Below are 16,712 nucleotides of genomic sequence, written 5' to 3' on the forward strand. Positions count from 1 at the left end.
TGGGCTCCTGCTGCTGTGACCTTGCTGTCATGATGCACTGTACCTATAAGCCCAAATAAGCCCAAATAAGTTTTTCCTTCCTTAAGTCATTGTTGCTAGGTATTTGGTCACAGCAAAAGAGAAAGTAACTAATAACACTTTAAGTAGGAGGGCCCAGAGCTTTCCGTGTCGTAACAGGCCCCCAGACCTTATTAGCACAAGTGCGTCCATGATGGAAGTATCATTCAGGCCATAAAGTAACATTCAGAGTATAGACAGCACCACCTGCCAAAACTAAAACAAAGGTCTAATCCATCAAAGTCCTTAGTTCTAGGAAAGACTCTAAATGTACAAACCTTGCTTTCTGGCTTCTGTAGTTCCATGTCTGGTTAATAGTTCTTGTTAACTCAAGTATGTCAACCCAGAACATGGGTTTTCTGCTTAAGAGAAAGGCTCAGGGTCACACTGGAATCCTGAACACCCAGTGTAGTTGCAGGGAAGCTAATAAAGACTTTCTACTGGCTTAACCTTGTGTCTGATCAGTCCTCTCTGGAAACTTTCAGTTGGAAGGAAAATAGATTCAGGAGAATGCCAAAAACACACAGGGAGACACAGGCTGGAGACACAGCAACTCATGTGTAATCTAGGGCATCAAGTCTCAACCTTTCCTAATGTTGTAACCCTTTAATACAGCGCCTCATGTTGTAGTGGTCCACAACCATAAAGTTATTTTTGTTGCTACTTCATAACTGTAATTTGCTACTGTTATGATCATAATGTAAATATCTGTGTTTTCTGAGGGTCTTAGGTGACCCCTGTGAAGGAGCTTGACCCAAGTTGAAAGCCACTGGTGTAGAGGAAGACCCAAACTAGGCATACTTACAAGGAAGGCCTCAGAACCTAAATTCTTACTGTCAAGCACAGGGGAAGGAGGTGACTGAAGTGGTAAGAAATGAAACGGAAGTCCATTAGGTGCTGATAAGTTTATATTTGTATATATGTATATGTATGTTCTGTTACTATATGTATGTGTATGTTCTGTTATTTCATATAATATATATGTATAATATATATTATATATGTTGTTACTTTAATGAACCCTGACTAATACATGTTGCTGAAATTTCCAACCCCGATAAGCCCATATAAAAAAATGCAATCCAGTTATTATAATTATAAGCTATAAGCCCAGATTGGACAGATCTAACAGTACACTAATTTATTCTCCCCCCCACTGCAGTTGTAAGACCCCTTGCTACTTATGGTTTCTGCTGGCCATGTGGTTCTGCTCCATCATAGCCTCCTCTGCCTCTGCCTCCTCTTCCTCCTCCTCTTCCATCCTCTATCCATCCCCTCTGGTCTTCTTCTCCTCTCTACCTGCCCCCACTCTTAAAACCCTCCAGTCCCACCTTTCCCCTCCACTGGCCAACCACAGGCTCTAGCCTTAATTGACTAGTTAAAACAGGGAAAAGGTTCACATGAGGCCACCTGAGGATCAGGGGGGCAACCCCTCTTGAGGAAGCAGAATTACCATCAGAATACAAACAGTATCAGGAAAACCCACAGCAAATACAGATTCAAACCATAAAAGATTCCTAAAATTGGATTAAAAAGCAAAACAGCACAAACTTCCCATAGGGAAAAAAAGATTTGTGTAAAATTCAAAATGAAATGGTTGGGATAGATATATCAGATCAAAGTGAACAAGATAAAGCCAGGAGAGTGATTTTGATGCAATGTTTTCCACCTAAAAGGAAGAGGGTGTTAAGAGTAAAATGGAATCAAACACGATCTCCTACCTAAAGCAGTATAAAACAATACCATGGACCTGTGAGGAGGAAAATAAAAGTCATCGCTGGAGATGGCCACAATGACCAGGAAGACACACAGGCTAACACATTTGCAGATGTTTTAAGTGCAACTGGAGAATTCCAATAAACAGGCATCTAACCAACCAACCAACCAACCAACCAACCAACCAATAAGCAAACAAACAAAAAATAACAATGCATATTCTTTCGAAGCAAGAGGGAAAAGTGAACACGCTTCTGAGAAGTATAACTGAACTTTGGCTTCACCCCACTGACTGCAACCTGGGCCAAAGCTGCTCCTTCCTGAAAACACCTAATGACTAAGATACGCTTCTAGTCTGGCCTCTGACTCATAGAGATCTGCCTGCCTCTGCCATGTGAGTTCTGGGGTTAAAGGTATATGCCACGGCGCCTAGCTTTAAAGATGTACATGGAATAATCTGTATGTGGGAGACAGGTAATAAAGATGGGCACATTTGGGAATGACTTCAGGGAAGCCAGTCTTAGTGTCTGCCCCATCTTGGATATAGATTGCCATGTCTGTCCTTGAATGAAGGGCAGCACTCGGCTGCATTACAACATGTGACTTCGCTGATTTCTTGGATCTGAACAGGGAGCACGGGCACTGCAGAGCTGAACATGGAGCACGGCGCATGCGCATGCCATCACGCTGTGCATCATGAACAAACCTTTTGCAGAATACCTTGGCTGAGAGTCAAGGCTATCCTTGTGTTACAGATGTCAGGTTTTTGTTTGTTTGTTTGTTTTTTGTTTTTTACTACCTATAACACCTTTTCTGCTCTTGTATGAACACAGTGCTTTAATTACATAGACATTTAATATGTCGTTACCATTATTCTCTGCCTTGTAAGTATCAAGCTAGTATGCGTGTGGACTGTTTGCTCTTAGAATGTTTGATTTTAAGAGCTGCTCTCTGAAGGCCAGCGAGCTAGCTTGGCAGGTAAAGGTGTTTGCGGCCAAGCCTGAGAGCATGAATTTCATGCACGTGATCAAAGGAGAGAAGTGACACTCCCAAATTGTCCCCTGACCTCCACAGGTGCTCACACACCCACACAATGTTACGAAAGAAAACAAAATATGTAAAAACTGCCCTTTGTAAAGTTGCTGACTTTAGTTTCACTTAAAAAAAAAAAGGTTTCTCACTGACTTTGGCTTGTGTGTAGGACAAAATTTCTAACAATTTTTGAAATGCTTCTAGACATACTTTTGCCATTTTGACATCTGTCATTAACATTGATCATTATAATCTTAAAGCGCTGGCGAATTTTGATAGTTGTTGAAGATGTTCTTTTTGGTATCAGATATTCCGCCAAGATTTAACTCTTTATGAAAAAAAATACATGCCAGTCTTGTTAGTGCATACATTTTCTGTAGTCTTTAATAAGTGGTAAAACTATGCTTGTCAAAAATTATCTAAAATGAATGTGTGATTTCAGTTTTAGTATTTGTCTGCTTTGTTTACCTACTTTATATACCTGGTTCAAATAAAAAGTTTTTGGGCAAAGAGGAGTCATAAGCTAAGAAACATTTTACAAAGATTTATTCATGGATTTTTGGCATTTTACCTGTTTGAACCCTTACCAGAAGGAATTGGATCCTAACGCTACAGTTACATAGCGTTGTGACCTACCATTATGTGCTGGGAACTGAACTCTGGACCCCTGAAAGAGCAGCCAGTGCTCTAACCACTGCACTATCTTTTCAGTCTCATGTTCAGTCTCAAGTTGGTGGTGAGCTGTTACAGCAAAGTCTGGCTTTACTGCTTCATCTTGGTGCCTACGGACACCACCATTATGGGAATACTTTATACCAAGGCTCAGGTAAAGAGCGCCTGTGCTGAGCTGAGCTTCGTCCAACAGCTCTTTCTCCTCTTGCTCAGGTAGAGGTCGCTGTTCTCCAGGCGCGCTGGTGTCCAGGGGAAAAGAGCGGACTCACTTCTCACAGTTCTAGTGCGTAGCCCTCCCAGTACTCTGGGAGGCAGAGGCAGGCAGATTTCTGAGTTCGAGGCCAGCCTGGTCTACAGAGTGACTTCCAGGACAGCCAGGGCTACACAGAGAAACCCAGTCTCGAAAAAAACCAAAAATAAATAAATAAATAAATATCCAAAAAAAAAAATTTAAAAAGCCGGGTGGTGGTGGCGCACGCCTGTAATCCCAGCACTCTGGGAAGCAGAGGCAGGTGGATTTCTGAGTTCGAGGCTAGCCTGGTCTACAGAGTGAGTTCCAGGACAGCCAGGGCTACACAGAGAAACCCTGTCGCGAAAAAACAAAACAAAAAAAACCCCAAAACAACAACAACAAAAATCCAAAAATGTAGTGCGTAGCCCTCTGAGGTCCTGCGTGGCTTTCCCCTGGCCAGACTCAAAGTTTTGACTTTTGCCCTTTTTCCGCCTAGGAGCCCATCAGAGCTCAAAGTTCAAGTTTGCCTGGGATGAAAAAAACAAACAAAAAAGAACCCAAAAAAACACCCCGCTCTGGATCTGTCCACTTCAGGGTCCCAGGAGCTCCGCGGTCCCACACCTTCGGCATTTGCTCGGTGTGTTGAGCCAACGAGACCGTTTCCTTTCAGCATCTGTTGCTCATCAACATGGCTGCTCAGATTGCAGGAAGCTTATTAAAAATTTGTGTTCTGATTCTGTCCAGTCCACTTCCTGGACGCCTATCTCTTGCTTCTGGAAGCTTCCATGCCCAATTTCCCACTACCACGGTGGGAACACTTGCTAACGGCAAAGAGCGAGCCCCTGCGCTGGTCTGGGCTCCCTTAAGTAGCAAAAAACAGTGCATGACTTTCCTTTCAGCCATGATCAATTCTTTAATCTTATTCGTAAAGGGCTTTTGTCAGACTTCTTTCCCGGTTGGGTCGGTTGCTTTCTTCCGGAGCCTCTGGTCCAGTCTCGGGTGTCTGGCACCTGGCCAACCTAATACCGACTTAAAACCATTTCTTCACACAAGGTTTTTTCACATCACCCAGGCATTACGGATCACAGCACAGTTTTGCTTCTGAGGTCTGACTTGTGGTTACAAATTCTCAGGAGAGCATTTTCCGTCTCTTTACCCATTACCAAGGTTGACACAGACTGGTGTCCTTCTTGCCTGTCTCCTCTCCACCTTTGGGCACTGAAGTGCATCTGCTCCCTGTAGATTTTGGCTCCTTCACTGCCATGGCTGTCCTGTCCTGTGCTTCCCACCCTTCTCAATATATAACTTTGATAATGCATAACTTTTTCAAAGTTATCAATATATAACTTTGAAACCATTTGGACCACTCACTGATTATTTCAGCCACACTGGCTTTTGTTTATCATTTTGTTATTGAGACAGGGTCTTATCGGAGCTCAGATTGGCTCTGAACTTGCTATCTGTCAGATCTGGCCTTGAACTTGGGATGTGGGAGTGTTTGGATTACAGGGGTGGGTAACCGTACACAGTCTATGCAGTGTTAGAGACTATACTTGGGGACTACAGTGCACGCTACCGTACTTCATGCAGTCTTCCCTTTTTGTGCAGATGTCTACCCTGGAAGAAATGTCAACAAACAACTGATGTTAGAACTGGCAATGTCCTCAAGCCTGCAGTTCCTGTTTCCACTTGTGGTGGCTTTGGGCCTGCTGCTGTGACCTGGGACACCTTGATGCATACTCAGGAACCATGTCCTTGTCTCTGTCCTCTTTAGCTCTTTTATTTACCATGGCCTCTTGGAGAAGGGTGTTTAGCCATCTCTGGCCATTTCCACGCCCCCCCCCCCCCCCCATGGTTCCTGCCCTCAGCATAGTGCTCAGATTGACCTCACTGAAAGCCACCGGGGAGCCTTTTTACTAAGTTTAAGGGACCTCCCAGATCCCCATCTAGCTACCTATCAGGCTAGGGGCCACCAAGCCTCTCTCCATTCTTATAAAAAAATTGACTTTTCTTCTCCTTCCCATCCTTTTGTTTCTTTCTGTTCCTTCCTTTTCTTTCTCTTTCATTCTTTCCCCTTTCTTTATATCAACCCCCCTCCCCCAGGCCATTTTTTGAGACAGCGCTTTTCTGTATAGCCCTGGTTGTCCTGGAGAGTACTCTGTAGAGCAGGCTAGCCTCAGAGACCTGCTGTCTCTGCTCCTGAGGACTGGGATGTGAAAAAGCAAGCACTACCACCGCCGGCAGAACTTGACTCTGTTCCTTTTTACATCATGACCATTGTGTCTTATTCAACTTTATATATTCAGTAGAATAGATGGTCAAAAACAAAAGCACCAGATCAAGAGGAGCCAAAGGGAACAGGATATCTAACTGTGGAGCTCAGCAGTGTTGACGTGAAACCATTTTTTTGGGGGGGGGGGTGGTTATCAAGGCACAGTTTCTTCGTGTAGGCTTGGCTGACTTGGAGCCCACTCTGTACAGCAGGTTAGCTTCCAACTCATGGAGAACTGCCTGCCTCTGCCTCAAGAATGCTGAGATTCAAGGTGTGTGGCACCACTGCCTGGAAAATGACACCATTCTAAGCCTCTGTCTTACATACCTAAAACACTACCACCCTGCAAAAGTCTCACTACCTCTGGACTTTGGGAGCTAGTACCTTGAACCAAATCTCTCCTAGTCCATGCAATGTGATCCTCCCAAGCCCCATGACAAGGTAGAAGCCATCTTCTCCCGTTACAACCTGAATCCCACTCTTAAGTTGGCCCTACAACTTTGCCAGCCACACCAACACGTGTATGTAACCACAGGGAGCTTTGGGGTTTGTGTGTGTGTGTGCTCCATTTTCTCCAGCTTCCCTGCAGAATAAAACTGAGTTTACCTTTGGCAACAAAAAATAGCACCCCTTCTCAATGAAGAATGCTTTACCCTCAGAAGGAAAATCCAAATGTAGTCCAAAAATAAAAATTGGTTTGGCAAGAGTCCTCACTGCTTTTAGTCTGCAGATTTTGGAAAGTGGCGGGCTCTCAGCCTCTCCTCCCTGTCTTCACCACGTCTTCCCTTTATGGGTCTCTGTATCCTCCTGTCTTCTGGCACCTTTCAGGTTGGATTAGGACCTTATTGGTCTTATTCTAACTACCCAGTAAGACTTACTCCCAAGCACTGTCAGAATCTCTTAACATGAGATTTGGGGGCCAGAGTGTATAACTCGGCAGAGTTCTTGCCTAGCATGCATGAAGCCCAGGGTGTGTAGTTCAACATACATAATGTGGCATGAGTGCAGAGCCATTAACATTCTGGAGGTGTTGAGCTGCATACAAACCTTGTAAATGGTCCAGATGCCAAAACTAAGTTTTTCCTTCTCCCTTGCTTTGCCTTATCTATGGGATACACTAAGGCTATTCCCTGCCCTCGTCCCCTCAAAGTCCTCTGGTATTTTCCTGGAAGTGGGATCTTTCCGAATCAGATTGCACAGCACGTTAACTGGTTTGGGTTCAGTGGTTTATACTGCGTTTTAATAACTTGACCGGGTGTAGCTCGGTCACACTTGTTTTACGTGTTACTGAGTAAATATGGCCAAAGTGGGAATTCTTGGTCCAACCTGGCTTCAGTGAGGCTGAATGTGAACCTCAGGTCCCGGTGTCACATAATCAGAGACTTCTTGAAAGGTCAGCTATGAAAAAAGCAACCGCCCATGAGCAACAGCAGTTAGCTACAGGAAGAGGCACACACCAGTCTCTCCGGTGGGCAAGTGCTCTCTGTTGTCAAGGGTCAGCGTAGAAGACTGGCACGTGCAGAGGCAGCAGAGCCTTCCCGCCGCTGCAAGACCTAAGGATGTATTTAAAGGGCAATGGAAAAGTATTACAGGGAGTTAAGCAAGGGGTGTGTCTAAAATAGATCATTTTGGCTAGTGTCCAGAAAATGCAAGCTACACGGAGACCGATCCAGGATCGTCGGCAGGGTTAGTTAGACCTGTGTGCGCTGAAAGAGGTGGAGATGATCTGCTTTAGAAATAGCAGGTGAAAAAATGGAAGCTTCCCATCATAATTTTTTACCTTCGAAACAGCACCGGGAGCAAAGCAGTGAATGAAGCCGACTTAAAGATTCTGTTTCACAGGCCTCTGGACTTAGCTCTTAGGAAATACTAATCTACAGCAGTCCATTTTCCCCTCTCTTCCTTTCGCATGAATTTGGAAAGAGCGATGGCAAATGACTTTCAACAAGGGTGGCAGTAAGTGTGGGAACGTTCAGTGGGACCAATCGTTACTCCGGCCCGGTTTAATTTCAAGCAAGCACGCAGCGGTTTCACCAGTAACACGTCTAGATCCTAAAATCCGCAATCATCCTCTGCTCCGATAACCTGGGGTCAAATTCCTTGGGAATAACTCGCTTCCTAAAAAACAAAAACAAAAAACAACGAACAAACAAACAACAACAAAACCGGGTCGCATTTCCGCGTCCAAATGGGGGCGTTCTGGGTTCCTGCCCGCCTCGGGGGTGCCCAGGCTCGGCTCGCATGGCTCACATTTCCCGCACGGCGGCTGCACGCGTCCCGAGTCAGCTTTTGTGTGCAGCGTTTGCTCCTCGCCGCCAGAACGATCGGAGCACACGGTGGCGACGAGGAACTAAGTCAATACCCGCTAAAGTTCTCAAAGGCACTTCAACCCCGCCTCCACGGCAGGCGCCATCCCACCGGGAAGCGGCAACGGAGACACCGTAGTTTCCTCCATCCGGTCTCTTTCCCTGGATTTTGGAGTTCTTCTCAGAGCAGCGCTCATCCGCAGGATCAGCCACAGGGAGCCCCTCCGTCCGTCCGCAGCGATCGCTCCCGCGGCCGGGGACGCGGGCAGCCCAGGGCCCGAGTTCCCCCGCTCCCGCCGCAGCTACTCCGGCCGCTCTGGCCCGCGCCGTCTCTATGGTCTGGCGCGGCCGCGGGCCTCGCGCGGCCTGGTCGCCAGGGGGCGCGCTGGCCGGCGCCGCGGACTCTGAGTGCGCGGCTCGACCGCGTCCGCCATATTGGATGCCGCAGCCGCCGCGGTCAGCGCTTCCTCCTGTGTCTTCGCTGCCCGCTGCAGGTTCCCGCGGCCTAGGCGGCAGGGAGGTGACACTGGAGCCCGTGGGAGGAAGAGGAAGGAGGAGAAGGGGGTGGAGAGTGGAGAGTGCCGAAGCTTGAGTGTGGAGACCGCTTCCGAGCGGGGCGGAGAAGCAGAGAAGGCGCCGCGCCAGCCCCTCCCCCGCCGCCGACCCGCCCCGGCGGCCTCGGTCCTGCTCGCTGCGCCCGCCCCGCGGCCATGCCGGGGCCTCGCCGGCGCTGAGGAGCGTCGCCTGCTCGCTGTGCTCCGCGGCCTCCTGGGCCCGTCGCCCGCCTTTCCGCACGCAACGCGCCCAGCCTCCGCCTCTTCCTTCGCCGGGCCCCGGGCCTCTGCGCAGACAACATGGAGGCCGTGAAGACCTTCAACAGCGAGGTTCGTACCGCAGCCCGGCCTCCCCGCCAGGCCCGGCCCGGGGCTCGCGTGCCGAGCAAGGGCGCGGGCCGCACGCAGCTCCCCCGGGTGGGGCGACGGCGGCTGGGTGGCCGTGGGGGGAGGGGAACGGCCCGCGCCCCTCCTGGGTCGGGCAGGGCTGAGGGAGGGCAGGGGAGGGCAGGGGGAGGGTCGGTCCCCTAGGCGGCCGCGCCACGCTCCCGGGTGGGTTCCACTGAGGCCTCCCCTCCTCTTCCCTCCCCACCCCCACCATCCCGAGGCCTTGCAGGGTCTGAACTGTTGCAGGACATCACTCTGCAGGTCCTCCCCGGTGACTGAGGAAGCTGACACACGGATGCGAGGCCCTGGAGAGGACCCACGGGGTGGTGATCCGTGGTCACGTTACGCGTAGTGTTTATTATTGAGGTTCTGTTGACTAGGTGACTTGCCAGCCAGGGACTTCGCTAATTGGATGGTTGGTAGGGAGGCAACATTATTCTGCGATCCACCGCCACCCTCCTTTTTTCCTTTCTTTTTTAAAAAAAATTTCTGCTTGCCCTTCTGATCATCAGTTAGGGAGAAAGACACAACTGCTAGGGAGACATTGTGCACCCAGAGCAGGGAAGAAGCTACGAGAGAATCATTTGCTAGGGGCTCATTCACGTGTCAGGCTAAGCAGAATTTTTTTTTTTTTTTAATGCAGGCGTCCAATTTTTACTCTTTGCTGAATTTACTGATCTGATTGGAAGACAGGCTTCAAAAAATTAAATTCAATTTCTTTTTAAGGAATAATAGCAATTCAGACATTAAATGTAGCAAATACCCAGCATTATCTTCTTGGACCTTTCGAAACATATAAATGTAGGAGAGATTTCAGAGCTTTTGATTTTGGGAGTGTTAATGCTCAGTAATATGACTTTTAATGTCTTAAGTACATGAGTTTTAAAAATAGCATTTGTGGATGTCCAAATAGGACAGTGCTCTTAAATGCCTTTCTGCAATTTCATCTTAATTTTTTGTTTATCTGTTTGTTTATGGTAGGTAGCATTGGGAAAGCCTGAAAAGGGGTTGTTGAAAGTTAGATAAAGTTCTTGAATATGCATCTTACTTTAAGTAGTGGTGAACTTCCTGATACTGAGAGCAGTACATTTGGAAATCTTGCATATTTATAACTGATAATATGGACAGCTATCCTCTTATGAAACTTAATTCTCCCTCCCAATGATATATTTAGAATATGGAATAAAAGGAAGTGATGCTGTAAATAACTTTAGTATTTTGTTAACTGTATAAGAAAACAGCCGTGTTGCTTTTTAATTTGCTGCACATAGCGCTAATAAGTACGTTCTTTAGTTACAAAAAAGTCCCTTCTTATGTGGGCCTGGTGGTGAATACTTTTGATGATGTTAATACTCAGAGAGGCAGAAGAAGGTGGGTCTCTGGGAGTTTAAGGCCATATACATATGAGTGTACACATAGAGTTCCAGGACAACTAGAACTATAATAGATTCTCTCTCAAACTAAAACAACAGAAAAAACCTCTCTTTATTTCCAAATTACCGAATTTAACCCTTTTCCACTGTGCTTAATTTTCCTCTTTGTTTAGGAGACTCCTAATGCGTTTGCCCTCCTCCCCTGAAGAGGCTTTATAGGAACTCCCCACAATGATAGGTGTAGAGCAGTGTGGAGAAGGGACTGTGAGGGTGGGCTGTATTGGAAGGATAAGGGCTGGTGGCACACTGTCTGGGTGTGCTGCCTCCTGTTGTGTGTCTGCTGGAGCAGCCTTTGCTGTGTAGCACTGCTTCTCTTTCTTCCCTTTTCCCTATAGATTTCAGACTACTCAAGTCTTTACCTATCTTGATATAATGTTATCAGTGGGGTTAGCTTAAAAGTAGAGGATGGACTCAAGGTTGAGGAGATATACCCTCAGACTGGAAGTTGGCAGTAGGCAAGGGTCCACCTAGGAGATAGATGTCCCAGTCCTCTTTATTTTGGGAGAAGTCCTCACTTAGATTGCCTTAGGCTGATAGCACTTGCGCTTACTCTGTAGTCCAGAGAGGAGTTGTGTTTATTATGTGATACTCCTGCCTCAGCTTCTCTAGTAGCAGGATTATATAGGTTTGCACCAGGCTTGATCCCTGTATACTTTTGTTTAAGCACAGAATGCATAGCCTTGTTAATTTAGAAACATAGCCTTGTTAATTTAGAAAAGCAAACATTGATGTAGCGTTGTGCATCTGTGGCTGCTGGGGTGTGTGTTTGTTGTTGGGTTGAGCACTGGAAAAGCTCATTCATACCTGTTGTAGTAAGTTGTGATTGCAAAGGACAAAAAGGAGAAGGAGTTTGAATTACAGGCTTGGCAGGAAATCATGTTTTCAAGTGCTCACAATGAACTTGGCTTTTAAGGCATCAACGTTGAGCTCATGGTAATAATAACTATTATTAGTATTGTTGAGACAGGGTCTTACTGAGGTCTCAGCTTCCTGAGTGCTGGGATTACAGGTGTGTGGCTCTACACTCTTGGCTAGCTCAAAAAAGTATCATTACTGTTTGGTAGCAAGAAATTTTTTTTTTTTTTTTGAGACAGGGTTTCTCTGTGTAGCCCTGGCTGTCCTGGCCTCGAACTCAGAAATCCGCCTGCCTCTGCCTCCCAGAGTGCTGGGATTACAGGCGTCCACCACCACCGCCCGGCTAGCAAGACATTTTTAATGCTTCAGATGCTTCAAATATGAAAGTTGGGTGTTGTGATACACAGTTTGTAATTCCAGCACCTAAGAGGTTGAGACAGGAGGATTGCTCTGAATTTGAGGCTGGTCTGGGCTATATACTTTTGTTCTATACCAGACTAAGTCGTATTGTACAATCCAGTCTGAAACAAAAGCAAAACAAATAGATGTTTAAAATAAGAAATGTTAGCAAATTCTCTTACTATTTCTCAAACTTTATATTCTATATAACTATGTAATTCTGTCTTACTTTCTATTCAGTACAGCTCGGAAATAGCATGCTAGAGATTGTGAAGCTAAGAATACAGCTTTATTTATTTAAAACTAATCTGCAAAATGTGAATGAATTTCAGTCTCCTAGCATCTTCCTCTTAATTTCTCAAAGGATTTCTCTGTCCTTCACCACTATATTAAAGATTATTTTATCAGGAGATCCTCTGTTCAAGAATTTGGAGTAAATTCTTCCTCATTATCCTTCCTTGAGAGTTAACCCATGGCCATTATTGCCAATTCTGATACAATGAGAGAAAGTTTGTCCTTACTTTAGAGGACTCAGGAGACTCAGTGTGAGGGAGCAGCTAAATCAGATGGAACAGTGTGGAATTAGTCATGATGAGGAACTCAACTCACTATTGTTCCAAGTAGTCACTCCTTACAGAGACTTGGAGTCCATCTAGTGAGAAGGACAGCTTAACTGTGTGTCTGCATTGGGCCTGCCTGAGTGTTCTTGGGAGCATCTTCATTTGAGCGGCTCTCAGTACTGGGGTGAAGGCTACAACGGAATGGAGGCTGTTCTAATAGGGGCCTCCTCTCATGCTTTGTTTTTGAAAAAGGAAAGGGAAGGGAATGTCTATAAGATAATTGCCTTCTTTAGAAAATTTCAGTGCAATTGGGGAAGAAAATTTAAAACTCACTGTTTAAGGTAATACATGAAAAGTGTAAGAGTGGGTCAGCAGCGGTTATGTCTGGGCAGAGGTAGAGGAGGGTCAGCAGCAGTTATGTCTGGGCAGAGGTAGAGGAGGGTCAGCAGCGGTTATGTCTGGGCAGAGGTAGAGGAGGGTCAGCAGCGGTTATGTCTGGGCAGAGGTAGAGGAGGGTCAGCAGCGGTTATGTCTGGGCAGAGGTAGAGGAGGGTCAGCAGTGGTTATGTCTGGACAAGACTAGAGGAGGGTGATTTTTAGTTAAACATTAGAGTCATTTAATTTAAAAATTAAAAAAAGCCCTAGTATATTTTTCACATATCAAAAAATTAATAATAACTCTTTAACATAAAATCTTTGTTGGCAGTGAATTTTTGTAGCCTGTTTTATAGCTGCTTACAGTAGTTTAGACCACATGGCCCCATGAGATGCTTCATTTTTCTTGCTCTGAGTGGACTGACTAGGAGGTAAGATGGAGTCTATGGGTTTAAGATGCTAGAAGATTCACTGAACTTTAATTCTTAGATTTACCTCAGTTTCTAAATTCTGACAATTCTTTTATCTTTCTAAAAGTTGACCAGTCTTTCTGAGATAGAGTATTGGTAGTCTTTTTGAAGAGTCGACTTTTGAGGTAGAGTATTGGCTACCTCAGTTGGAACTGTATGTAGAGGAGGCTAGTCTAGAATTTGGACATCTTCTTCCTCCACCTCCCCAGTGTTTGAAGTGAGATCACAGGTGCACGCAGCGTATCTGGCCCTGGTTATCCTTGTTAGGGTGTCTCAGTGGTCGTCTGTCCTTGGCCTTCTGTGGTTAGTTGGATAGCTTACTCTGAGCCTCTGTTAGATCCGCACTTGCCGGACTCACTCTAGTACCCAGGACCTTTTCTTAGTCTACATTTCACTCTAGTTTTGTATTTTGAGGGGGCGGTTTGTATAAATAACTACAGAACTTTTTATAATCTTCCCATCAGTACCTAGTAGTAGCCATGGGTTGGTTGAGACATGAAACAGGTAGAATAACATGAAAAGTTTGTGGCTCAGGAAAAACACTTATGGGAAGCATTTGCAGAACATTTCTCTTCAACTGTCATCTTTCAGGGCTGTGATACCCTTTTCTCTGTTGTTTTGTAGGGGAAGTTTGGTTAATAGTATTAGGCTGTAGTTTTCTTTCCATGTTGTAGAAAATTATTTAAAGATGGAACATGATTAGCGCTTTAAATTAAGGAAGCCTTCACTAGTATAATCCTTCCACACCAGCGGTGTAGACTGTGCTTCCTAACTTGGGACTGCATAGCTTTTGCTGTGTGGAGCACTGGGAGTAGGTCCTTCAGCTGCACCTCTGATTTACATATGAGATGCTGTGTAGCCCTCTTGCTTGGTGCCATCCAACTCTGTCGTTAGCTTTATCATTTTCCCTTTATGGGCGGAGTAACAGTCTTGTTGAGAATTATAGATTTAGGTTTCATTAAGTTGTTTTACAGCACTTTGTACTTTCCATGTGATGATGGCTCTACTTTTAAGTACGTAGTCTTTACCCAGGTTACAAGCTCAGTGAGGACAGTGTCGGCACTGCTTCAGATCCTTGGTGCACAGTGCAGCATTTAAGCCACAGGCCTGTCTGTCTCAAATAATTGAGCAAAGGATGATTTACTTGGTAGCTGGTGATGGTAGCTAACATTTCTGGACATTTGCTTTTAAAATACAGAAGTGGTTTTCTTTTCTTTTACCTTGAGTAGTCTGTTAGTGGGAAGAGTCTTTGACTTAATTGAATACAGTTATGTTTATGAGGACCGAGCATCCCTAAGCTTTGCTTTAAATGTAATTTTTTTAGGGCATTGTAGAAATATAGATTAGGTGGAAATTGTAAGTCAGAACTCTTACTCAGTTTTAACTTTCATTTAAGTATGGAGGGGGAAGGAGGGAGTTCTCCACTGAGGGTTTCAGTTAGGGCAGATCAGAGTTTTATATTGGGTAGTAATTGTGTTCAAGGTATTTAGTATTACTGTTTTAAAATAATTAAAAGTTCTTTACTTACCCACAGTAATAACATTTAGACTACAAGAGTGACTCAGATTGAGTAGATTTTGATTCTGCATGATTTGAGTGTATATAATCTCAACAATCAGGATTACAAAAAATGGTCACTTGAAATTCATGTGTGCTGGACTAGCATTAAGTTTTTTAGAGTAATTCTGTTGATATTTAAGGGACTTGTATATTCCCTCTCCTGAACAGTCATATCTTATGATCATTTGCAATAGGTAATTTAGAATTAATGATGGCTTTATTACTTCCATATGTGATTTCAGATATCTCTTTCTAGGGCTAGATTTGCTGTTAGTGGACAGTTTCTAACTCATAGTAGTTATGACAAAAATGTGCTCAACCGTGACCTGTGACCGCTGGCTGAGCTCAGCTCTAGTGAGCTCCCTTTGTTTGTCTGTGTTTTCTCATCGTCTTTCTCTACTCCTCTCTCTCAGGATTGTGCCTCTCCTGCTTGTACAGACTGCTTCCCAGCAGCACGGACACAAGAAGCATAGTAAGATGCCTGTGCCCACAGAAGGCAGGCTCTGGGGACACGTTAGGTGTGCTGTGGCAGTGGGAGTCTGGATTGCTTGTGTGGGCAGGACATGGGAAGCACACAGAACTTGCCACATAGAACATATTAGAAAGTCTGTAAAGATCATACAGGGACTAAAACTTAATAAGAAATGTTGCTATTTTTTTAAAAATGGGAAGAAATTACTGGCTTAATGAGCATGTGTTGTAATTGCATTAAATTTACTTGTATTCTGTTCTACATAATTTTACTACATTTTTAATAACAATTTTAATATGAATTACTTACCTCATAATTTAATGTTTGGAAAGAAATTAATGAGATGTGCTATAGGAGTAGAGAAACAAAAATCAGATTTTATATTTTCTACTAGGGGGTAGTCTGAATTTAAAGAAGTTTGGCTGGTGAACAGTGTTCTGTAGCCTGTGGTTGCTTACAAGATATCTCAAACTTGATGGGAAACATGGTATTTGGCCTTTGTGATTCACATTTTATGCATGTATTTCATTTTTATCATTTTGCATTATAAGAACTGATAAAACCAAATAAAGGTATAGGAATGGTTTGTAAGTGTACCCACTGTGGGCCAGGGAGCATCTTAGGCTTGGACAGCACCTTATTTATTAAGAGTGAGAAATAGATCACTTATAGTCCTTACAGAGGTTAGCACTGATAGTGAATGTGTGTCAAGCACGAGTTTACAATCTGCAGATTACAATTGTCTGTCACTTTTATAGTTTGATTTGAAAGGCCTATGATTGCATTCTTTGATGTGTTGTTAGTTATGTAGTGACTGCTTACCATATACCAGGAAGTTGTCTATCTTCTTAGATATGGTGATAACTGGACAAACAAAAAACTATCTCCTCCCAGGGGTTCTGTTCTTGTGTCCTGCTCTCCTCAGGCAGGCCGGCAGGCCTCTGGTCCCAGCAGTTCTGGCTCCTGGGATCCTCCTTTGTAGGCCCTCTTCTGCTGGCCAGTCTGCTTCACCTCCCAGAGCCAGATTGTTCCTCCCCTGTAGTGCTCACAGTAGACTGAGCCAGAGATGGCCAGTTTTCCCGAGAGTGGGACATAGAGCAGTTGTTCAGTTTTATTTGAGAATTACTGACATTTTTCATTTTTTTTTTTTTTTTGGAATAACAATTATTATAAGATGCAGCTTTAAGGGTCAGTTCTTCTGTAATTGAGACAGTTACTCCATGGGCAACATCTGTAAATGGGCAACAAAAGTTTAAGTTTTGGAGAAGAAATAAGTCTTTATTTAAAATCTTTTCCTTGATCTAGCACCTTATGAATTTGGTGTGTTCCTCAGAGGTCCTTTTCTTCCCTACAGCTAAAG

At 44.7% G+C, this 16,712-nt stretch overlaps 2 protein-coding genes across 4 annotated transcripts in view; one reads left to right on the forward strand and one right to left on the reverse strand.

Annotated features, from left to right (window-relative positions):
- Positions 1 to 7,957: 7,957 nt before the first annotated feature.
- LOC127673724 (uncharacterized) lies at positions 7,958 to 9,143 on the reverse strand. Its single transcript, XM_052169505.1, has 3 exons — positions 9,139 to 9,143; positions 8,232 to 9,104; positions 7,958 to 8,099 (listed from the first exon to the last, which is right to left on the reverse strand). Exons 1-2 carry the CDS (start codon positions 9,141 to 9,143, stop codon positions 8,264 to 8,266), a joined length of 846 nt encoding a protein of 281 aa, XP_052025465.1. The 3' UTR covers positions 7,958 to 8,099; positions 8,232 to 8,263.
- The window catches only part of Scaf8 (SR-related CTD associated factor 8), a 210,505-nt gene continuing 202,844 nt past the window's right edge, over positions 9,052 to 16,712 (forward strand). For all 3 annotated transcript variants that reach the window (XR_007975252.1, XR_007975251.1, XM_052169693.1), the window contains exon 1: positions 9,052 to 9,171. Coding sequence is in view for 1 of the 3 variants with exons in the window: in XM_052169693.1 (XP_052025653.1) it covers positions 9,142 to 9,171 (30 nt within the window). In the remaining 2 variants the exon portion in view is untranslated. The remainder of the gene's footprint in view (positions 9,172 to 16,712) is intronic.

Source organism: Apodemus sylvaticus, chromosome 23 (genome assembly GCF_947179515.1).
Source record: "Apodemus sylvaticus chromosome 23, mApoSyl1.1, whole genome shotgun sequence".
NCBI classification, from domain to species: Eukaryota; Metazoa; Chordata; class Mammalia; order Rodentia; family Muridae; genus Apodemus; species Apodemus sylvaticus.